Source organism: Artibeus jamaicensis, unplaced genomic scaffold, assembly GCF_021234435.1.
Source record: "Artibeus jamaicensis isolate MK-2021 breed Jamaican fruit bat unplaced genomic scaffold, CSHL_Jam_final scaffold_474, whole genome shotgun sequence".
Taxonomy (NCBI): domain Eukaryota; kingdom Metazoa; phylum Chordata; class Mammalia; order Chiroptera; family Phyllostomidae; genus Artibeus; species Artibeus jamaicensis.
The window spans coordinates 43,996,696-44,021,142 of NW_026522046.1; the positions used below are offsets into that span (position 1 = coordinate 43,996,696).

Genomic DNA, 24,447 nt, shown 5'->3' on the forward strand with positions numbered 1-24,447 from the left:
CCGGACAAGCAGATGTCTAAGCACAGACCCAGCCTTACTGCCCAACCAACACCATTACCTGCGGGCTCAGAGGTAGCCCATCCTACGGGACTGAGGGACGTGGCCTTGGCAAAACCTGGGCTTCAGAAGACATGCACAGTGTCCGATTTTCCCACCTGAAAAGGCGGCTCTTCTGAATGTGACCCAGCACACTGGGAGCAGCCAAGGGAAGGAAACACATCTAAAAAGCAGCAGCTCAGTCCAAACACACACACACACACACACACACACACACACACACACACACAGCACACACAGACACACACACACTCACATTGCACTTCGGCGTGGCCGTGGCAGTTTGCAGCGAATATCTCTTCCTGAGTTCAGGTCAGAGCTTAGTCCAACACATATATGTTACGTAGCCATGTGAGGCCTTTGCTCTGAGCGCTGGCAAAGTCAAGTCCAATAAAGTAAACACTAAACCTTCTATTCCTATGATCAGCAGCAAGATGACCAGCATGTAGTGTGACCATGGCTGAATGAGCCAAGGCCCTTGCAAAGAAGCACCCTATTTTCACACAACCCTGCACAAAAGGCGCGCACATCGTCTGGGAGGGCGTGGAAGGCTGAACTCCACACCACGAAACTCAACTGTGTCTTGGCCACATGAGTAACTCAAAGATGGAACTCGGGTCAGACTTGGGCAACAGACACAGGAAGACCGCTCACTCGAACAGGGCTCAGTGCAGCGATCAGTGTCCGAGCGGACCTTGAAAGGGTCTTAACAAAAATCCACCTGAATTCCCGGAAAAGCTCCCAGAAGACTTCCCCGACCAACCCTTGCACCCCACTGCCCTCGGGTGTGAACTTAGAGACCTGACGCGCAGCCCCGAGCGTCCTGTCTGGGGCAAACAGACGGGAGGCTGGAGGTGGCTCGGAGGAGATGCCATGCTCTTGGGGGGGGCAGCCGTGTGCCAACGAGTCCTCCACACGAGGGGCCAGGCTTGGCGGTAATTTCTGAGCAAAACATATAAAAACGGGTTTGTCGGGGACTGAGCTGCAGCCATGGCAGGCTCTCTTCTGCGAGGAGCTGAGTACCCTGCTCACAGGGACTCAGTGCCCACCCCACCCCCCACCGCAGATCCAGGGCAGGAAAGAAGGCAGCGGGGCACACGTGTGCTCACCCCAGTCTTAGCCCAGGAGAGCACAACACGGGGAGCTGAGGAGGAGGGGCCCCGACGAGGACGGACCGGCACCAGCAGCAGGGCTGCGCTCGGAGCCTCCTCGCCACCACTCTTTTCCAAGGAAGTGGCGGACCAAGCTAGGGGCGCCCACTGGACCCTGACAGCCCTCGATGTCCCTCCCTGCTCCGACGTTTGTTGGCTGGGAACCTGAAGACAAGTTCCTGTCCCTCCCAAAGCTGCTGTTTCCTTCTGTGTCAAACGGGAATGACAACACCCCCACCTCACGTGGACGCTGGCCCCTGAAATGAGAAAGTGCAGGTGTGCGCCCAACACCTGGCACGATGGCAGAGGTGCCCAAGAGGTGGCGCTATTATTGCTTGGGGCACTAAGTCGAAAGTGATCAGTGGTTTCATCAGAGCTCTCGTTCCAGCTTAGATTTGGAACACTACATGACGTCACCCTCCCTCTCCTTCCTCCTCTCCCTTCCTCCCTCCCTTCCTGTCCCCTAACAATTTTCAGCAATGCCATCTCAAGATTTTTCAAAGACCATCACCGCGGATTGTCAGAAGCACATCCAGAGGTGCCACTGGGCTCCCCTCACTCAGCTGGACACTCTTCTCCCAGGGAACTTTCCAGAGCTCGCCAATAGATCAGCATTTTCTGAGGCCCCACAAAATGGCAGGCCACGATCTTCCTGAAACGGCAGATGGAAAAGCTCAGCCCGCCGGGGAAGAAGGTCTGCTGGGAGTGAAGCTCCTCCAGGCCGATGTCCAGTTTCTTAAGGCAGAGCCCCACGAAGACGTCTTCCAGCTTAAGGAAGGGGACGCTTTCTGACACGTTGTACACCTGACTCGCGACGTCGCTGGAAAACACGTAGGCTGTGCCGGAGCAAAACGGCGGGTACTTCTCCCACGGATATTCGTATTTACTGACAAACCACTTACTCTGTTTCTGCCGGATCGGAAAGTCGTTCATTTTCAAGAAGCCAGTGAAAAACCTGGTTGTCCTGTTTTTCTTCAGCAGCAGCTCCGTCAGATAGTAGACGTTGATGAACATGTCGGAGTCTGTTTTCATCACGAATGCTGCCTGGGGACAGAAGTGGTGGATCCACTCTATCCCCATCATGGTCTTCAGGGTCAAATTGAAATAAACGTCCACAAAGTCTTTCTGGATGATGTCGCGATGTCGCCTGCTTTCCTGGGCCACCGCCTCCACGATGGTCTTCCTGGCACTGATTCCCAGGAGGAAGAATGTTTTTATCCGCCTTCCTCCCACGACCATTTCTTTTCCCCACGTGTTCCGGATGACCAGGCGCGCGAACTGCTGCTCGGGCGATGATGTCACCAGCAGCACAAGGAAGGGAGGGTCCTGCTGGCAATCGGTGTCTGGGAGCTGGAGGAACTTCCCGCTGTCTTTCTTGAAAACAAACAACTCTTCTTTAAAGAAAGACAGATCATGCATGCTGAAGTACAAACAGAGGGCTCCCAGAGCCACGAGGGAAATATACATCCACCTCATCTTCACGGAAGCCATCTGAAAGGAGCAAAATGGCACAGTTACACCTCGAACACAGGGGAGCATGGCAGCCTTATCCCGGGAGGCTGGGACGGAGGAAGAGACCCGTGTTTCAGGGCTGGTGTTTCAGCAGCTCTGGGGTCTCAGTGCACGCAGACCAGATGCCGTGGTTCCACAGTGAGGCATGGAGGACTGTCAGGGCTGTGCACTCCACGCTGTACAATCAGGCCTGCAGAGAACAGACACTGGTCCTGGCCCCAGGGCCAGCCGCCCCTTCACGGCCCCTTCACCACCCCTTTCTAGAAGGACATGCAGCCATGTCTCTCACTAGCTCCTGCCAGCTCTGCCCTTCTCTGAGTCTATAACAATGTCTGGTGGGAGCACGTACAAGACTGGAAACCACGCGCACTAGATCCGAAGGGGCGGGCCATCCACGTTCTTCTCGGAAGGAATCTAGCACCATTTCATCACTCCCAGAAAGCAGACCAGTTCCCTGACTTGTACAGCTGCCCTGCACTCCACCCCTGCTAGTGGTGATTTGTTATTTTATTGTTTCAGGTTACTTCTTCACATCACTCGAGTCTGTCACCTTTTGCCCAACCACCTCTGTCTGTTCTCAACAAATACAGGATGATTCATGTTAATGTCAGAGTGTTAAGAAAGCAAAAAACTCACATTCTCCTGGGCAAGATGAACCACTGGTTTGAAAGCTAAGCCACAGGGTAAAGTCCAAGAGGAAATTTGTTCCACGCTGTTGTCAGCACAGGCTGTTCTGGGCTCTCAAGTTCTAGCTTGGTTAGCTTCCTGAAAATGATGGCGTTCTTTCTCAGGAATCAGTAAAAGAAAACAACGACAAAAAAGAATAGCGTCATTCGAATCGCTCTTGCCTCACAAGCAGCGCTTCGCCACCTACCGAGCCTCACTAGTCGCTAGAGCCCCCCCCCTAACCTTCATAACCTTGAAAGGACGGTACAGCCCCACCCACGCTCACTTTCGTCATCTGTAAAACAAGTACAATGGAGACAAATTCCACTACCTGGTTCACCTGTCGACAAAAATAACATCACGCAACTGTCTGAGCGTCCTTTCTGGCCCAAGGTACAGTAGTAGCAGCACTCGGAGCACTGTACAAAGATGTAAGTCAGTCACCGTCCCATTTCTCCTGTCACCGTCGCCTCCTCTACACCCAAAGTGTGGCTGACGCTCGAAGAACTTACCATGGAGAAGGAAGAAACCCATCAGTTCTCAACTTGGTGCCTGTGTCTTCAAAATGCCACCCCACCTGAGAGGACACAGGGGTCCGAAGAAGAAGAAATGACCAAGTGACATGAAGGAACATCGTTAACTGTCAAATCAGCACCTACTCCATTTTCCACTGTGACTCAGCTAAGGGTGCTGCAGCACAGAAAAAAAAAAGTCCCCCTGTGGACTTTGGGCAGGCTGTTGGGATGGGGACACAGGGGTGTGGGAAGCAAAGACTTTGGTCCCGGGCGGCTTATCTGTTGGGAACCACCCTGTCTGGTTTCAGGAGCTAAGGCTGAGTGAGTGACCTTGGGACCATCAGCCACTAAGGAAACAAAGCTTATCTCCCTGGCAGGAGCGCTGCTTCTGCTCCTTTTTCCATAACTGGCCTCCAGTGCTTGGTTGGTTAATGACGGGCAAGATTCCCCAAGGGAGGACTGACTTAAGACAGGCATGATCACGTGGAGGCCCAGGGAAGGACTTGGGGGGCTATGAAGAAAGGGGGTGATGGACCCTTGCCCCTTGGTTTTGACGAAGCCTGACTCCCCTGAGTCTGAGAGAAGTCTCCCAAAATTCCATGGCTATCTACCTCCTCTGTCTGACTTAAGCCTGAAACAATGACTGAGGGTGGTGCAGCCCTGTGCTGAGAATGGTGGGCTCCCCAGGTGATTAGGCCTGAGAAAGGATATGTAAAATCCTGTGAAGCCTGCTTTGCTAAGAATGTTATTAGTTAAATGATAAGGGCCCCAGCAGAAATTGAGTTTGCTTCCCCAAAGTTTTGTAGCCTTTTAACTGATAGACTCTGACTTAGAAGAAATCCTAATAGTTCTTTGTATGCTATCTACTGTTTACTGCCTGACAATGATTAATAAGTTTTACCTTTACTCCTGCACAAAAAAAAAAAAACAACAAAGCCTATCTAGGCAAGGGTTGGGGCGCTCTCCCCTTGAGAGAGTGGCCAGGCCGTTCTGAGGCTCTCCCGCCTTGAGGGAGCAGCCATGCCATCCCTTTTTCTCCACAGGACTCGGTAGTCCAGGAATTTGTCTTGACTTATCATCCATAACGCCGCGGGCACTGCAGGCCAGTTCATGCGTGACTCATCCACAGCGGTGGTGTGATGTGGCACAAGGCCACAAATGTGCCAGACCTCCTCCTCTCCAACTGGGGTGACGATGCCTCCCTCACCAGAGGGTTAGAAGGCCCTGGATGCTTGGCTGTCATTATTTCTGTCATGACTTCTTTCCAAAGTTTGCCCTTTAATTTTTTTTAATCCTCACCAGAGGATGTTTATTGATTGTAGAGAGAAAGGAAGGGAGAAAGAGAGAAACACAGATATGAGAAGCATCAATAGGTTGCCTCATACCCTGACCAAGGATGGAAACTGCAACGTACGTATGTGCCCTGAATGGGGATAGAACCCACAACCTTTTGGTGAAGGGATGATGCTCCAACCCAATGAGCCAACTGGCCAGGGCAGAGTGTGCCCTTTAATAGCATGGGTGGCACTGGGTAATGTCAGCTTGGTCCCACCTTGCTAGAGCATTCTGCCCTCACGTTCCCGGTCACAGACAAGTGGACTGTATTGTCCACGGGACGCCCAAACCCAAACAGCAGGAAGGGTGGTCTGCAAGCTGCTCTGACAGCCGCACCCCTGACTGCTGGCTCACATCCCAGGCCACGCCTGCAGAAGCGCCAGGGCACCTGGAGAGAGAACACAGCCTGGGGGGCCACCAAAAAGGACAGCGAGTGGCCTTTTGATGCAGATTCATAGCTCCACTCTCTCAGTCCTTTTGAATGCAATGGCCGCACAGGACACATGCTCACTCAACACCATCTACTGTCCCGTTGACCAGTACAGTGAAGTTGTCATTGTTCACGCATGCGCCTTCCAGTTCACTCTCCTCGGCTGCCAGATTACATCGATACCACACAAACCATTCTCGTTATATTAACAACGGCTGGACTTTTTCCAGACAGGCCTCATATACCATGGATCTTTTTAACACAGTTCATAAAACAAAATACTTGGGACCACAAAAGAAGTCAATTATGTTGAAATAAATGTATTAAAGTATCTTTAAAGCACTCTGGAGCGATGTTCTGTGCCACTATGAGTGCACTTGCTCATTGCTGTCTCTACCAATGACTTCCAGCTCCGCGCTGAGTCACTGTGTTTGTGGTAGAGGCAGCAGAGCTCTGTCCTTACTGGGAAACATACACAACTACACTACGATGTGACAGTATCAGTGACTTCTTTTGGAGACAAAGGCAGAGACTCTACTGCTATATGGTTCAGTGCTGTTGGGAACCACTCTGCCTGGTTTCAGGATTTGTAACTACCTCCCATGGCTAAAGATGAGTGAGCGACCTCTGGAATGCGAGCCACAGGAGACAAAGCTTGTCTCTGGTAGCGAATGCTGCCTCAGTTTCCTCCCTGCCCCCAAAGCATGGTCAAAAGTCCATGATGGGTAAGTCTCCTCACAGCAAGGAGCAACCTAAGCCAGACTCGATCACTTGGGAGGCCATCATGGAAGGACTCGGGGGGCTGCAACAAAGAGCAAGCAATGGACCCTTGCCCCCCCGGCTATGTGACATAGCCCGAGTCCCCTAGTCCTCTGGGTGAAGCAATTCCTGGCTCTTATCCACTTAAGCCTGAATACCTGCTGGGGAGGGGTGCAGCTCCTTGCCTTATTAGAGCAGTTCCTAGGGGAAAATCTGGCATCACAAAGACTTCCTGATAAACCTGTGAAAACTGCTCTGCTAAGAGTGCTTTCATTCATATGTTAAGGGTCCAAGCAGGAAACCCTAAAGTTTCTGCAAAACCCTCTTCCTGACAAACACTGACTCAGACTAAGCCCTCAGACTTCTTTGAAATGTTATCTACTGTTTGACACTTGCCGCCCTGTACTCCTGTGTATTACAACCCAGTAAAAGCCCTTCCCTTCTGAGGGATCAGCCACCTCTCCTCCCCAAGCCAATCATTTACCTTCATCTGTGGTGGACGGGGGGGGACTTGTGGGCAAAGCCGCCCCCACACAGTGCCTGTTATGGGCTGAATTGTCTGCACCCTAAATTCATATACCAGAGTCCTAACCCCCACTACCTCAAAAGGCCCCGTTATTTGGCAACCAGAAATTGACCCAGTTACAACGAGGTCATTAGGGTGGGTCCTAATCCATTTACAACTGGTATCTTAATTAAAAGGGGAAATCTGGACACAGACACACACACACACACACACACACACACACACACACACAGAATGTCACGTGACGATGTCACTGACTGGGGTGCTGTTTCTACAAGCCAAGGAACCCAAAGATGGCCAGCAACCATCAGAAGCTGGGGAGAGGATGGGACAGACTGGATGGAACCAGCTGGAACCAGCCCTGCCAGCACCTTGGTTTTGGACTTCCAGCCTCCAGAACTGGGAGACAGTAAGTACCCGCTGCCTAAGCCCCTCTGTGCGTGGTACTTTGCAGCCCCTGGAAACTGCTCCAGTGCCCAGAACCATGATGGAAGAAGCACTCAATTTCAGTTAAAGGTCCATAAAAATAAGTAATGTTTTCCCTATCTAAGGTGTCAGACCCCAGGGTATTGCTCCTGGTCGGCGTTCGGGGTCTTCTCCCGGCCTGACTCTCACGTTTCAAAACTGACGCCGGCAGCAACTCGAGGAGCAGGAAGACAACAGCCCTGTGGACATCTGGGCAGTGGGCCAGGCCACCCCTGCATTTCCTGTCACTCTGAGGTCTGTGGTTGTCACTGTTATTTCTATCTGACCTGCCCTTCCGACAGAGCTAGGGCTGAGCTTGGGCCTGGGAGTCAGGATGGGGGTCGAGCACAGTGGGACACTGTGAACAGCACACAGTGAGAGTTTCCAGTCTTTTTGGTAAAAGATTTTTCTTTAATTTTATGAAAAAAAATGGTAATAGTGCTGACAATTTTTAAAATTTTCCTACTTAACAAATCACCAACTCTATTTCAACCCCTCCCCCATTTAAGAAATGTCTTACCCTCTAGTGGGGCACCCCATGGCAGCTCCACGGGGGGCCCAATGGGGGTGCCCTCTGGCTGTGGCCGGTCACACCAGCTGCCGGGGACTCTGTGGGCTGTCGCCCAGCCAGGGCTGGGGGGCTGCAAGCAGAGGTGTTTAGAGGGCACCTGGCGGGAAGGAAATTCACGTGTCCCGACCCAGTGAGGAATGGTTTCTTTCTCTGCCTTTCACTTCACCTGATCAGCTCAGCCAAGAGCGGTGAACAAAAATCGCATTCATGCTTCACCTTTCATGCTGGCCGTGGCTGCGGGGAACTTCACTGGGAAGTGCCCCCACCAGCACGGCCATGAGAGCATTCTGTGCGCGTCCTTTGAGGCTGTCCAGCTGAGGACAGAATACATCCTGCTGGAAGGACTTCCGGTGTAACCCACAGGCCGCACAAGGGAACACAACGGCCTCACCCCAGGTTCCTCCACTGCCTCAGAAAACCTCATCTGAGAACCGTTGCCTGAGAAGGGATTAAGCAGAGAGAGAGAAAAGGAGAGACAAGACTCACGGACACAGGCGACGGTATGGTGACTGCCAGAGGGAAGCGGGAGAGTGGACGGTAAAGGGGATGGTAGTGACGGATGGAAGGAGACTTGACTCGGGGTGGTGACCGTACAATACAATGGACAAATGATATGTGACAGAATTGTATACCTAAAACCTATACAATTTTATTAACCATTGTCACCCAAATAAATTCAATTTAAGAAAAAAGAGAAAACCTCACCCGAGTGCGGCAGGCAGCGCTCAGGGGTCCAAGGTTCAACAACAAGAAGAACAAATCTTTGAGGAGTCACAGCCCCCAGGACAAGCAGGGCAGTAACTAGGTACGACCAGCTAGGAGGTAAGTGGGCCTGACCAGGAATCTCCCTGAACCCCCTTCTCAACAAGACCTCAGCCTCTGGAATTCCATGTCCGTCTGTGCATCGCCCAGTTTTAGCAAGAATTCTACTGAGTGGGCTGAGCTAGGACCCCCCACCCTCATTATCTGATCAAACTCCCCATCCTCCGGGCGTGGTATCTGCCCGGCCTGGCCCGCCTTTGGCAAGAACCCTGTCGAGTGGCCAGGATCCCCCCGTCACTCCCACCCACGGAGGCCACCCTGCCCCTAGCCGGGAAGCCCTGCTGCCCGCACTACTATCGGACAATGGCCCAGCCCCACCTCGCCGCAACCATTTCTGAACCAAACCTGTTTTGACACGTTCTCCCCTGTCCAGCTGCTTTTTCTCTGACAAACAGAGGAGACAGCAGGAGTCCCACATGGGGACATTGAAGACGGCTGTCCTTGTAAGGCCCACGGGCAGAGGCAGCAAGCCCGGAGGGGCCTGGTGGGTTCCAGAAACAGGGAACTGTGCAAAGGGAAAGTTTGGAGGCGAGGCTGAAAGTCAGGCAGAGGGAGCTCAGCACAGCCTTACAGGACACGCGAGCAGCTGGACCTTTTCTGAAGACAGCAGGGGGTCCACGAGCCTTCTCTAGGCTTTAAAAGCTGATGAGTCCGGGGTCCGATAGGGCCCTTCACCCTTCTCCAAAATCCAACGGAGAAGCCCCTGCTCACTTTGCATATGGCATCTCCAGTCAAACCAAGTGACTGCAGAGAAGGGGTCCAGGGGTTCATGCCAATGACCACCGGCCTCAGAATCGATCACCGTAGAGTTTTAGGAAGGCACTTGGGGGACTGGCATCTTAGGCAGCTCGGGGCGGCCCTAACAAAATGCCACAGGACACCTGGCGTCCACCTTCTCACTGCTGTGGAAGCTGACAATTGGAGATCCGGCTGCTGGCACATTAAGCTCTCTCTCTCCCTCCCTCTTTCTAAAATCAATAAATATATCCTGGGGTGAGGACTTAAGGGGAAAAAAAAAGATGGCCACTGGCCCATCCACCAAGCTCCTTACAAATCAACTGCGTCCTGCCCTCCCCGTGACAGCTGACTCCCTGCCTGCACCCTCGGGCCACACTTGTTCCCTCTCAGCTCACGGAAGAGACCCGCCTCCTCCCTGTGCACAAGCCCCTCACGCCTCCTTCCCCTCCCACCCCACTGCACCTCTGCTCAGCTGGCCTAGCTTAGCCCTCCGGGCACAGTCTGGTTTCTCTTCAGGACACATAAATCCTTGGCCCTTTAACCCTCCAGGGCAATGTCCTGTATTTATTACCCAAGCCACCCATTGCGTGGCATTTTATCAATTTCATTAATAGGATCAGGTTTTATTATTTCTTTGGGCAAACCTCGGACTGCTGTCCACCTTCCCGCTGGTGAATAACGAAGGACAGAGCACTTTCTGTATTTTTCCCCGCTGTAGTGTTGGCCGATGCACCGTGTTTGGCACACAGAAGCCCACAGGGAAGCCCTGAATGGACCACAGGAGGTGCCCACGTCTCCCAAAGCTGAATCATGCGTCTGTGCCACCGGGTGCACTTCCTACCGGAGAACAAGCACTCGCTTTGTACAGCGTCGCCCCGGGGATGGACTTGCCTTACGAAATTTTTCAGTGCATTTGGGGCTTTTGCTTTATGTACATTTCATTAGGCTCCAATCATTTCCCAGAAGAGCAAGAACCTGGCTTATTTCAATGAAAGAGAAAGTAATATCATAATCTCAAGAATTCCACCCCTTGTTCACACTGAGGAGGCTGGCAGGCACTTGAGGCAAGATGTGGCTGTGATTGAGAGTCAACCACTCTCACATGAGCGGAGTAAAAAATCATGCAGAGGCGAGAGATGGGGGACTACTTGTACCCACAGTGTTGACTCCAGCACTCGCCTGTTGGCCCCAGGACGTGGGCCTAGTAAGAGGATAGAAAATCACCTTCGCTCAGAAACCAGCGCATGCCCAAAACAAAGCACAGCCACCCAGGCACCAACTTCAAGTGTACAGGCTTGTCAACAGAAGCAGCTACACCTCTGCAGACCCTCCCGACTCTCGTGCCTTCACTCTCCAGGGTGCAGAGACCACGCTCAAGCCACTGCTTCTCATGGGAAAACTCCCTCTGCCCGGAAATCTCCCAACCCGGACAGGAGGTGACCACAAAAACCCACAAACGAGCAGAAAGCTGAGTCCACACATCCCGAGTGTGGTCCGCACAGGCAGGCCCACTCCCCAGACCGCCGTGGGCAATTGCAATCATCATCATTTATCTTCTGCTAGCACGTCCTTTGGCTTGTGGGCTATTTTATGCCCTCAGTTTCACTGCAGAAAGTGAGGCTGAACATTCCTTTGTCAAAGTGGAGCCTCCGGTAGCAGACGGGTGACTTCTCCCTCCAGGTGATGCGCTGCTTTCTCAGCGGTCCATTCTCTGTCGTTTTTCCTACGCCGCGATCACATAGCTTCCTCCGGCCTGTCATGACTTGCTCTGGAATAGTGGCAGATTCTACCCAGAACACAGGACTAGAGAAGGCATTGGAGTTGTTTCTCTCACAGAAGTAGAGCGAAACCTCATGACCTCTGCACACTGAGTCAAGGTCAGCTGGCCTGGCCTGAAGCAACTCCTGAACACAATGGGGAGGGGGAAGGTTAAGGTCCCTTTTTAAAAATTTAAACACTGACCTACAGAGTTGTCAAGAGACCTCACTGAAGCTTCAAGGCTGCTCAAGTTAGACGTTCACTTACAAATGTGAGCCAGGAAGAGGGAAACAGTACATAATTGAAGAGAATCAGCAACTAGGAGCGGGGGAAAAAAATCTTTACAGTTTTCTTAAGGAAGCCAATCTCTACATGACACTCTAAAAACAAATTTCAGAAAGCCATCTGTGTATAAATATTGCGCTGGTTATAAACATTCTTACCCAGATTATTACTGAACAGGAGCCAGGTCCGGAGCGGATCTGCCCCGGGCCAGCCTGCAGAGTGTGGGTTCTTGGCTTCGTGCAGGAAAGATTTCAGTTTCACAACAGGAGTCCAGACGGTTCTGAGAGTACATTTATTACGGCTGGGACAGTGAGACAAGGAAGGGCGTAGGGCTGCAAAACAACAGGAGGGAGCTTAGGCAGGGCTGGCTCACGGAGATTCAAGGTGAGGGGAGTGAATGAAGGCGGAGCCGCTGTCCGCTCACCTGCTCACCGGGAAGTCAGAGAACAAAAGGCCTTGAGGGCAGGCTCAGGGGGTCAGCCAGGACGAGCTTCTGCTGCCCACTGCGCCCCAAGCCACGCAGGGACCCTTAGAACTTAGGGAGAAAATGCACATCTGAGAAAGAAATGGGGAAGGAAGGCGTGGACGTGCCCCAGAGGGACCCTGCCCTAGGTGCTTGTCTTGAGGGCTTTTAAAGGGTTGGGCGTTTAGGGCAGCTCTCAGAGGGGATCACAACAGATGTTCATCCGCTTTGTGCTGATGCGCCACAGTAAGATTCACTGCCCTGACTTCATCCTCCTTGGGTGGGGCTGGTGTAAATGATGCAAATTGGATTTCTGCTGTCTCCCTGAGTAGGGTGCTATCAGCTATTTTCCCTGTGGGTGGGGAGGAAAAGTGCCAAGCATTCATTCTTGTGTCCTTGGTTAGGGAAGACAGGAGTTTGCGATTAAACTGCTTGGTCTAACTATCTGCCTCCGTTTCCCTCTTCTTGTCCTGGCTCACTGGCCTGTCTCAGGATCAGAGTGCAGGCCCCTCAGGACACCTCCACAGCCAGTCTGCTCATCAGTCTGTACCTCCCAGGTGTTTCTTAGATGCAGAAGCAAGAACAGGAAATGTTATTACACATAACAACCATTTCACTGATTTAAACTGAACTTCCTCCAAACTACCGAACTTGGCAGCGCCCTACTGCAATGGCGACAAGTAATGCTGAGTCACACCTACCTTTCAATTCTCTTATTACCGGGGGATCGAGGAGCAAGACAGATCATCAAGGATGAGCCTCAAAGCCCCTTTGCAATAGATAGAGCCACCCGTCCACATCGGCTTCTTCCCCACCACGGGGTAAACCATGGCAACCACTCCCCTGCTCCCAGACCAAAGTCACTCAGCCTTCTGCAAAGAATCCCATGTTCGCTGCCCATTAGGAATCTTGGGGTCAAGAATAAATGAGCGCAGGAAGAACAAAATACCGCATCTGCCTGGCTTCGTCCCCAAGCGCCCCAGGAGCCACACGGCTCAGCGCTGTGGGAAGGAAATCACACAAGACACACAAATATTTGTTGAATAAATAATCTAAGGTGAATCATCTGGGTAGAGCCTATGACCATAAAACAAAGGACATTCTTTCCCTGTATCAATAGGCCCCAAAGTGTACCCACATTCACAACTCCATTCCCGTCATAATGCTCAGGCAGAAAATGCCCATATTCTGGGCCCCAAGCTTCTGGCCTGGTGGCTCTGTCAGCTGCAATGACAATACATATTGACAATGAGCTATGCAAACAGTGTTGATTTTCCTCCTAAGACAAGAGCCACTGCCAAGGTAGGCTCCTGATTTACGCACGAGGGCAAAACAAAAATTCATTCCAAACAAATGTTCAAAGCACCAAACGCCTGGTCAGTCTCGCGTCTTCTCTCCCTTCCAGGTGAATCTTCTGGAATAAACAGCCTGTGCTCCCACTGTCAGGCCTTGGCCACTCCCACGGTTTCTGGGAAATCACTCTGCCAAAGGTGACCCACCACCTGCTCTGGGTTGGACAAGAGCTGACCCAGGAATGCTCACAGCCTCTTCTGCCCCGCAACCTCCCCCAAATCCTGCCTTCCCCAGCTTGCCTGTTATGTGAAATTAGGGTGATGGATAAGGGAAGAACTGAGAAACTCTGGAAAAAGCAGAGTTACTAGGAGAACAAAACAAAGCCCACAGAGAAGAACAGAGGCATTTGGGATGAGAGAAGGGGCCAGCGAGGGCTGAGCTGGAGAGACTTTGGAGAACTGAGAGGAAGGGGACAGGGGAACTGGATGGCGCCAGGTACAGAGTGTAGAGATAATGTAAACTTTTGTTGGGTATCATGAAGAAGACTGTCTTTGGTGTTGTTTGAAAAATTTTAGCAGAGGTTCAAATTGCCTTTTGGGTATCAAACTGACGACACATACACATACACCAGATAAGATTCTGAAAGACAAAATGTCAGCCCTTATTAGTGTGGCTCAATTGGTTGGATGTCGTCCCACAAAGCGAAAGGTCCCGGTCAGGGCACCTGCCTGGGTTGTGTGGTCAGTCCCCACACAGGGTGTATACGGGAGGCAACCAATCCATGCTTCTCTCCCTCCCTTCTTTCTCCCTCCCTTCTCCTTTCTCATTAAATAAATAAATAAAATCTTTGAAAAGGGGAGAAGAGGAAAGAACACAATGTCAACACCGACCCACAGGCACACGGCTTTATGCAGATCCGACCTTCCGCAGGCCGGACTGCTGGGTGTTTCTGCCCGGGCTTGCCTCTCTGTGTTTCTTCTCTGCTCACGTTTCTTCTCCCAGATCCTGGATTTTTCACTCTGCTTCTCTTCTGTTTTTCTCATCCCGCCCCTAAAATTCAGGCATGTCTGCCCTCTCTTCTCAATGACACTCCCTTATCCACTTCCATGACCGCGGGCCGACAAAATAACCCGCAAACCCAGGTTGTCCTCCCACAGGTTTGAACTAACTCCAAACCCAAAGGTGAGCTCCGTGTCCCAGAGACATCCTCGCCTCACTCCCATCCCTCCTCTCAGGCTGAAGAGCCCCATAGTCCACGACATCAGCACAGACTGCTGCCCTCTGCCACTTTTCAAAAGCACAAGTCCAACAGCATCGCTCTGACGATTAAAACTTTCCAGTGGCCACCCATGACTCCCCAGTGCACCCTACACTCCTGTCACCAGGTTCCAGGAGCGTGCCATTATGTTTCAGGGCCCCAGGCGGCTCTTCCAGTCCAAGGGCTGCGTTCCACCCAGAAAATCCTTTTAACCCCTTCAGACCCAGCCCGAACTTGGCCCCTTCCATGAAGCTTCCCTGACCAGAAGACTTAACCATTTCCCTTTTGGTACCACAACTTCCTGTACATACGTTTATCCAAATGCTACCAGAGTACAGTTGTTTGCTTATACATCACTCTCCTCCTTACATGTAAGTAGCTTGGGACAGGAAATACTTATTTAAATCTCAATGCCTCATACCACACTTTTCACATAGTGAACGCTCAGTAAACATTTACTGGGTACATAAATATTTACTGGCATGAGTTAAATCGTGTTCCCCTAAATCCATATGCTGAAGTCCCCACCCCAGGACCTCAGAACGTGGCCTCTGTTCTCAACAGATCACTGCAGGTGCAATGTGCTAAGGTGAAGTCATGAAAAGAAGAAATTTGGACACAGACACTCGTACACAGAACACTATGTAAAGACGAAGGCAGAAGTCGGGATGATACCTCTACAAGTCAAGGGACCAACGACTGACCTCAAACCACGGAAGCTGGGGGACAGGCGGGGCAGACTTTCTCTCAGCCTCACCCTGCCCTCTCCTTGATCTTGGACATCCAGCTTCCAGAGCTGTGAGCTAATGCATTTCTGTTTTCAAAGCCCTTGGTCTGTGGTGCCTTGTTATGGTAGTACTTATATGTTTACGAAGTGAATCAATGAATAAAATCACTCAGAGTAGCTCTTAAACAAATAATTTGCACTGTGCCTTTGGTGCGCTTTGCTAAGTAACAAAGAAAACAGCAGTATTAGATGGAACCATGCCCACGGCAAGACTGCATTCGGTTCCGCCACCCTGTGCTTCCTCCTCTCACCATGAATCATCTGAAACAGAAATTTTTTCCCACATACGAGAAAAGTGTTCCCACACTAAATTTTTATTTGTTTGGAAAAAAACTCTACAGGCAGAAAAAGTTATCAAAGAGCAGGCAAACGGTTGTGTTAATGATTTGAAAACAACTGGGGAACTATTTCTATTCGGCGGTGTCCCTTCCTTGGTTTGGTATTTCTACCAGTCTCACCTCCCAGGGACTGCGTCCTCTCCTCTGGCCACCTCGAGGCAACCACAGCTTTCCAGTGAATCTGCGGAAACCACCTTCCCTGAAATAGAAAAAGAAAATGCTAACACACGAACATCATGTCCTAGTCAGAGGACAATCACTTCCTGTGTCTTTTACTATTTCTCAACAAACCACAGAGCAAGCCACAAATGTGTGTGACCTAGGTCACCAATGCCCAAGTCATCACTGCATGAGACACTGCCATGGGGACATCGGAGAGTGTGGCTACAATGGTCACAGGGAGAATTAACAGAACCAAGACTCCACTGCTCAGAAAATTCCTCCTCCAGCATTTGGGTTGACTGTGGAATCTGCTCTGAGCTCACTATCTTACTCCACTCCAAATCTGCCTAAAAGTACACAGCTTTCACAAAAGACAACTTTGGCAGGAAAACTACAGATTTTAAAGTGAAATGATTCACAGTGAAAAATATGACACTTCTTAAAAGCTCATTAAAAATGTTCAGCATTAGTGGGTTTGTTAAAGAGCCCTACTGATCCACTTAACGACACCTCTTCATTTTCTCACTTTTAGTGCCAGTTGTTACAGAACAGACTGGGACCATTTTCCTACTGAAAAAACCAAAGCTGGCAATGTGCCCTAAGAATTTTATTAAGGATATAGATTATATTTTAACAATAAAAAGAACAAAACATACAAATTGAAGAAACAAGAACTCAAAGTTAGACTAAAATAAGTGATTTCTATGCACCATTTTCAAACTCTCATCATTTTCATTTTAAACCAGCATTTCCATTAATATAACTGCATGTGTTTCTAAATAGCAATGTCCACAGATCTAAGAGGAAAACAAAAGGCCATCATCCTGGTCATAAAGCAATAAAACTAGGAATTAACATTAATTTTGACCAAGATCATCAAAAATCCCAACCACTTAGAAATAAAGAAAATTAACTATGAAGTTAAAGTAGAAATTAAATGTGTAACAAGAGATTACTTATAAAACAAAACAGATAACACTAGATATAACTTTTCATGACGTGCTCAAAGCTGCTTGTAGAGGCAAATGTATAGCCTTAACTTTTTTCATTATTAAAGGAAATAAAGAAAAGAACTAAGCTCGCAAAGATTTTACAAACAAAAATTATAGAAAAGAGCAGTAATAATAAAACTGGAAGCAGGATTATATTTATCCAAACATTAAAACAAAATATTACTGATAAATACAAGCATTCTCTCTCTTTCATATGGACTAAGCTCTAACGCATCCAATACAGAAAGTGGGAATTAAAAAATAAAACGAGAAATGGACATGGGAACTGCTGGCTTTATCTATAGCAGACAATCAAGATATTAAGATTTGTGTGTTTGGAACCCATGAGAACCGGGTCAGATCTTAAGTCTGACACTTGTTAGTTATGAGACTCTGGGCATATTTAGCTTCTTAAGACAGTTTCCTCTATAAATGAGAAATGGAAAACTTTTCAAATGAGAAAATAATGTGAATGACCTCCTAAAGTTTTTATGAAATCAAATAAGTGCTTCGTGGTACCCGGGAAGTAGTAAGCTCTCAGGCAGTATTCGAAATAACCCCTAAGACTTCTGTGATGTTAGTTTGCTTGATTTGTAAGGCCCTGTAGTCCCTTCTGACATGTGCTCAGGATACAATCACTTGACGTGTCCCCATGAGGTCCACTCACAAGTGTGCAGGTGGGCAAAGACAATCTTTCAGAAGACAGCAAATGGTAATCTTTTCGAAAGAGAGGGTGACACTTATGATTTCATCTTCAAAGAAATTGCTGAAAGGTCAAATTCTTCCAGACTTAGAATGGAACTGACATGGCAGAATCTGGTGAGAAAGCAGGCTGACATGGAGTGACTGACAAGGGTCAAAATGTTCTCCAAAAAATAAGTCCTGGCAACACAGTTGTGTGCAAAGAGAGGGGTGAGCCCTCCTAAAATGTCCAGCGGTCACCTAGTTAGAATCTGCCTGCACAAAGGGGGACCATGAAGTGCCAACAGTGAGACAACATCTAGGAACAGAACAATGAAGAACAAAGGGTAGAATTTAGAAAACAAGGGTCAGGAGGAGAAAACAGAAGTGAAAAGGGATCAAGTGGATACGAAAGAGAAAAACCACATTGATGTCCCAACAATGGCTAACACACGTCCTATGTTCCAGCTACTGTGCCAAGCACTTTTTATGTGGGAACTCATTCATTGTCACCATACCTACCAGGGGGTGCTAATGTTCTCTGTTCTTGAAGAGACCCCGCAGAGTGAAATCACTAGCCTGGGTCCTAGAGTGAGTTAAAGGTCAAAGCCAGCATCCGCAGCCTGGTAAAAGCACCCATGGGCCCACAGTCCTAAACCCCACTGCTCACCAACCCCGATCTGTCAGAGCCACAGAGAAGTGCCCCGGGGCTCAAAGGAGCCTAAAGAAGGGAGAGGTCATCATCAGTGTCAACCTACAGAAAATTGTGGAGCCCGAATCTCACAGATTTCCAAAAGGCAGCTTCAGTGGAGGAACTGGGACTAAGATAGGAGAGCAAATGGCAATCTTTTAGAAAGATAAAGAAGGCAACCAGGGCAGTCAGCTTGAAACTTCCCATACACAGAACCAACAGCTAAAGAGACCAGGATCCAAAACATGACATGTGGCTGCTGGAGAGCTCCTACACATCCCTTGGAACCCTGCTCAGACACCGCTACTTCTGTGCAGGCTTCTCCCATCTAGTCCTCCCCAGAACTGATCGTCCCTCTCCTCCCTGGACTCCCAGAGCACACGGTAACATCTGCTGGAGTGCTGGTTTGCACTTTCCTCTCTTCCAGCTGCCTCTCCAACTGGACTACGAGCTCTTCATAGTCAGGGACCAGTATTCATCTATTTAACCTGGGGGGTCTAGCCTAGTGTCCCACTTGGAGCAAGTAGGCAGGTACTCAGTAAATAGTTGTTGCATTAAAAAAATGGGATGTGGGAAGGGGGGGGTTATAGGGCTGTTCAGTCAAGCCTAAGGACAAGACAAACTAGGAGATTAATAAGTGATGACTAATGAAGAACTGTGATGGAAACAAGAAAACTGAAAAGAAATAAATGCCAGTCAACATCTTTCCCAAAACTAAAGTCCATGGCAGTAAGAGTACCCTACCGGTTAACAAGTGGGGGTTCGTCAATGACAAAGAGCAAACAACCTGATTTTAAAAAATGGGCCAAGGACATGAATAGACATTTCTCCACAGAAGATTTTCAGATGGCCAATACAATCATGAAAAGATGCTCATCACCACCAATCATTAGGAAAATGCAAATCAATCAAAACCACAATGAGATACTACTTCACACCTACTAGGATGGCTATTTCTAAAAAAAAATTTTTTAATTAATAAGTGTTCGAAAATATGTAGAGGAATTGGAATTCACCCTGTGCATTGCTGGTGGGTGAATGTAAAATGGTGCAGTACTGTGGAAAATGGTATGGCAATTCCTCAAAAAAAACGATTACAGTACAATCCAGTAACTCTACTTCTGCGTATAAACCCAAGAGAAATGAAGGCAGGGACTCAAATATCTGTAAACCTACGTTTATAGCAGCATTTAGTTACAATAGCCAAAAGGCTGGAAGCAACCCAGGTGTCCATCAGCAGATGAATGGATGAACAAAACGTGTTTACATACAGATAATGTATACACATATGGAGTACCATTTAGCTTTAAAAAGGAAGAAAATCCTGACGGACGCTACAACACAAATGAAACCTGAACGCGTTATGCTAAGTGAAGTGAATGCACCAGACACAAAAAGACAAATGCTGTGTGATTCCACTTACACGAGATACCTAGCACGGTCAAGTCCATGGAGACAGAAAGTAGATGGTGGGTGCCAGGGGCTGAAGGACTGTTGGGAGAAGCGCCTGATCATGGGGACAAGGATGCCTTTTGGAGTGATGACAATATCCTGCAACTAGAGAAGGAACAGTTGACAACACTGTGAATATGCTGAACACCATGGAATTGTGGCTAGAATGGTCCACTCAACTTAAGTGTATTAAGTACTTCACCACAATAATAAAAAAGAACTTGGGTTTCATTATACTGTAAAGTTTATGGGTAAAATATATGATATTGGTATTATACTCCAATAAAACTGTTCATTTAAAAAAAAAAGAATCAAGGGTTGAAGGGAAGTCGAGATCAGAGCTAAAGGGAATGCGCAGTGCTTGCTGGCAGTGGAGTCCAGCTTTCCAAAACTGCGCCCCACCAGGCACCGAGAGGCCCCAGGTGTGCTTGGGGCAGTGGGTGGGGTATGGGAGAGGGGCGGGATTGCAAGCCGGGGCACCACTGGATGACACAAAATGAAACAGGCTTCTTTACAACAGGACTTGTTGGAAACTTGCGGAATTGATGTGCACAGCGAATCTCAAAAAGAAGATTGGTGGGCAGGGTTATCCAGATGTCTCTGATTCTGGAACATTTTGTGAGAAATGCATCCCACAGGCTAACGAAATGAAAGAGATAAAGACTGGCTGAGTGTGGTTACAGCTGAGTCATCAGGGGAGTGAGAGCCACTCTCCTGCTTTACGAATCTCAATGACTAGGAATCTATCACACGAAAAATTCCCTTCTAAGTGACTCCTGGCCAAGATGGAGGCATATGTAGATACCAATGACCCTCGCACAACCAAAAGAAGGACAACAACAAATTTAAAAACAAAAAACAACCATGACTGACAAATAATCTAACTGCATGGAAGTCTGACAACCAAGGAGTTAAAGAAAAACATTCACCCAGACCAGTAGAAGGGGTGGAGACAGGCAGCTGGGCAGACAGGATACCTGGCAAGGTGGCAGCTGGAGGACCAAGCAGTCCCACAACTGAGTGCAGATAAACCAGGAGGAACAACTAGGGAACGAGACAGACTACTCAAACCCAAGTTTCCAGTGCGGGGAAATAAAGTCTCAAAACCTCTGACTAAAACACCTGTGGGGGTTGAGGCCGCAGGAGAAATGCCCAGCCTCACAGGAGAGTCTTGGGGAAACCTACGGGGTCCTAGAATGTACACAAACCCACCCACTGGGAATCAGCACTAGAGGGGCCCAACTTGGTTGTGGGTAGTGAGGGAAATGACTGAAAGGTGGAGAGACTAGCAAGCGGCACTGTTCCCTCTCAGACCCCTCCCCCACATACAGTGTCACAACGCAGCAACGTGGGTTGTCCCACCCTGGTGAACATCTAAGGCTCCGCCCCTTGCTACCTAACAGGTGCCCCAAGACTAAGAAATATGGCCCAAATGAAAGAACAGATCAAAACTCCAGAAAAAATACAACTAAGCGACAAAGAGATAGCCAACCTATCAGATGCACAGTTCAAAACAGTGGTATGCTCAGAGAAATGGTTGACTACAGTCACAAAATAGAGGGAAAAGTGAAGGCTATGAAAAGTGAAATAAAGGAAAATATACAGGGAACTAACAGTGAAGGGAAGGAAACCGGGACTCAAATCAACAGTTTAGACCAGAAGGAAGGAATAAACATTCAACCAGAACAGAATGAAGAAACAAGAATTCAAAAAAATGAAAAGAGCTTAGGAACTTCCAAGACAACTTTATGTGTTTTAACATCTGAATTATGTGTTTTCACATCTGAATCATGGGGGTGCCAGAAGGAGAAGAGAAAGAGCAAAAATTGAAAACTTATTTGAAAACATAATGAAGGAGAATTTCCCCAATCTGGCAAAGGAGATAGACTTCCAGGAAGTCCAGGAAGCTCAAATAGTCCCAAAGAAGTTAGCCCAAGGAAGCACACACCAAGGCACATCATAATTACATTAGTCAAGATCAAAGATAGAGAGAGAATCTTAAAAGCAGCAAGAGAAAAGGAAATAGTTACCTACAAAGAAGTTCCCATGAGACTATCAGCTGATTTGTCAAAAGAAACCTTGCAGACAAGAAGGGGCTGGAAAGAAGTATTCCAAGTCATGAAAGGCAAGGATCTACATCTAAGATTAGTCTATCCAGCAAAGCTATCACTTAGAATGGAAGGGCAGATAAAGTGTTTCCCAGATAAGGTCAAGTTAAAGGAGTACATCACCAAGCCCTTATATGAAATGTTAAGGGGACTTATCTAAGGAAAAAAAGATGATCAAAAATACAAACAGTAGGCCCTGGCTGGTGTAGCTCAGTGGATTGAGCATGGGCCTGTGAACCAGAGGATCACAGTTCGATTCCCAGTCAGGGCACATGCCGGGGTTGCAGGCAGGTTCCCTGCAGGCCAGTTCCCTGCAGGGGATGCACTAGAGGCAACCATACATTGCTCTCCCTCTCTCCTTCCCCTCTAAAGACAAATAAATAAAATCTTTAAAAAAAAATACAAACAGTAAAATGACAATAAACTCACAACTATCAACAACCAAACCTTCAAAAAAAAAAGGAACTAAGCAAACAATCAGAACAGGAACATATTCACAGAAATAGAAATCACATTGGCAGGGAGGGAGAAGAAGGAGAATGAGGGAAAAGGTACAGGGAATAAGGAGCATAAACGGTAGGTACAAAATAGACAGGGGAGGCTAAGAATAGTATAGGAAATGAAGAAGCCAAATAACTTACATGTACAACCCATGAACATGAACTAAAGTGGGGGAACGATGATGGGAGGGGGCACAGGGCAGAGAGGGGCAGAGGGAGATAAAAATGGGACAACTATAATAGCATAATCAATGAAATACATTGTTTTAAAAGAGGAAAAATTCCCTCGTCACCTCCTAACTCTTCTCTAAAGTTTAATCTCCCACATGGCACTTAGCATGATCAGTTTTCATTATGCTGAAGGAGCGCCACCACTTTACCGGATGGAATAACAAGTGCAAAATAGGTAATACTTAATGTTTAAAGTTAAATATCGGAACACTAGGCAACAGTTACAAAATAAAGAGAATGACAGTTTGATTATTGAAGTGTGCTAAGGTCCTTGTCATGAGAGAGAAAATGATATAAATAATGAAAAACTTTAAGTTATATACGTTTAAAATGCATCTTCAAAATTAAGGATAATCATTAAAAGAATGAAAATAAGGTTTGAGGCTTGCAAACCAGCAAAGGGAGAAAATGGGAACATAGAAAACTATCAATTCGACAGGAAACCAAAAAAAAGTAAGAGAACTAAAAAGAAAAAAAAAATGTTGACAAAACCACAGATAACAGAATTAAGTCCAAGTACCTCAAGATCAAACGTCTTATAAATGGATTAAACTCAGTTATTTAAAAACAGAATTTGTCAGGTTGGCAAAAAAAAATCCATTTATATTCAGGTTCAAGTGACATGCCCCAAGTCAAGGGACAAAGACAGGCGGGAAAGATACCCGCAAACAGCAGGGAAGGGAAGGGGGCAGATGCCAGAACAGCTGTGACACAAGAGAGAACACAAGCCCTGGCGGGTGGGGCTCAGTTGGAGCATCATTCCATAATCCAAAAGGTTGAGGGTTCAATTCCCAGTCAGGGCACACACCTAGATTTTGGACTCAACCAATCGATGTTTCTCTCTCACACCAATGTTTCTCCCTCTCTCCCTCTCCTTCCCTATCCCTCTCTCTAAAATATCAATAAGTGACTTCCGGCCAAGATGGAGGTGTAGGCAGACACACTGTGCCTCCTTGCACAGCCAAAATAAGGACAATGAAAATTTAGAAACAAAATAACAACCAGAACCGACAGAAAAGTGAACTGTATGGAAGTCGGACAGCCAAGGTGCTGAAATACACATTCATCCAGATGTAGGCGGGGTGGAGTCAGGCGGCCGAGCAGAAAGGGGTCACGGCACAAAAAGTGGTGACACCGGGCGAGCAAGGCACCCTGGGTGTGCAAGATGGCACCAGGCAGACCCTGGGCGCCCAGGCAGCAGCTGGCAGACCCCGGGCTCATGGTGGCAACGGGCAGACCCAGCAAGGCAGCGAGTGTGAGGTGAAGCACTGCGCACAAGGTGGCTGGCTAACTGGGCGGTCCCACATTCACGCACAGATAACTGGGGAGCAAGACAGACCGCACAACCCAGGGTCCCGGTATCAGGAAATAAAGCCTCAAAACACCAATTGAAAACACCTATAGGGGTCAATGTGCAGGGAGAGACTCCCAGCCTCACAGGAGAGTTCATTAAACAAACCCACAGGGTCCTAGAATGTACACAAGCCCACCCACATGGGAATCAGCACCAGAAGGGCCCAGATTGCTTGTGGGTAGTGGGGGAAGTGACTAAAATCTGGCAGAGAGTGGAGCAAGCACCATTGTTCCCTCTCTGACTCCTCCCCACATACAGCATCACAATCCAGCAACTGGGTTGCCTCGCCCTGGTGAACACCTAAGGCTCTGCCCCTCATACATAACAGGTGCAACCAGGCCAAAAAAAAAAAAACTGGCTGAAACAGAAGAACAGATCAAAGCTTCAGAAATAGTACAACTAAGTGACTAAGAGATAGCCAACCTATCAGATAGATGCACAGTTCAAAGCACTGGTGATTAGGATGCTCACAGAACTGGTTAATTTTGGTCACAAATTAGATTAAAAAAAATGAAGGCTATGCTAAGTGAAATGAAGGGAAATGCAC

The 24,447-nt window shown here is 48.4% G+C and overlaps 1 protein-coding gene across 19 annotated transcripts in view; it reads right to left on the reverse strand.

Annotated features, from left to right (window-relative positions):
• Positions 1-314: 314 nt before the first annotated feature.
• Positions 315-24,447, reverse strand: part of B3GALT5 (beta-1,3-galactosyltransferase 5) — a 30,833-nt gene continuing 6,700 nt past the window's right edge. For 4 of the 19 annotated variants that reach the window (XM_053657826.1, XM_053657827.1, XM_053657828.1 and 1 more), the window contains 5 exons: positions 19,679-19,812; positions 15,850-15,928; positions 3,718-11,922; positions 3,357-3,502; positions 315-2,699 (listed from right to left, as the gene is read on the reverse strand). In XM_053657826.1, coding sequence (XP_053513801.1) covers positions 1,764-2,699 — 936 coding nt within the window. In that variant the 5' untranslated portion in view covers positions 3,357-3,502; positions 3,718-11,922; positions 15,850-15,928; positions 19,679-19,812 and the 3' untranslated portion in view covers positions 315-1,763. Of the gene's footprint in view, positions 2,700-3,356; positions 3,503-3,717; positions 11,923-12,014; positions 12,406-15,849; positions 15,929-19,678; positions 19,813-24,447 lie in introns of all 19 variants that reach the window. The other 15 variants (XM_037144617.2, XM_053657835.1, XM_053657832.1 and 12 more) reach the window with 15 other exon arrangements.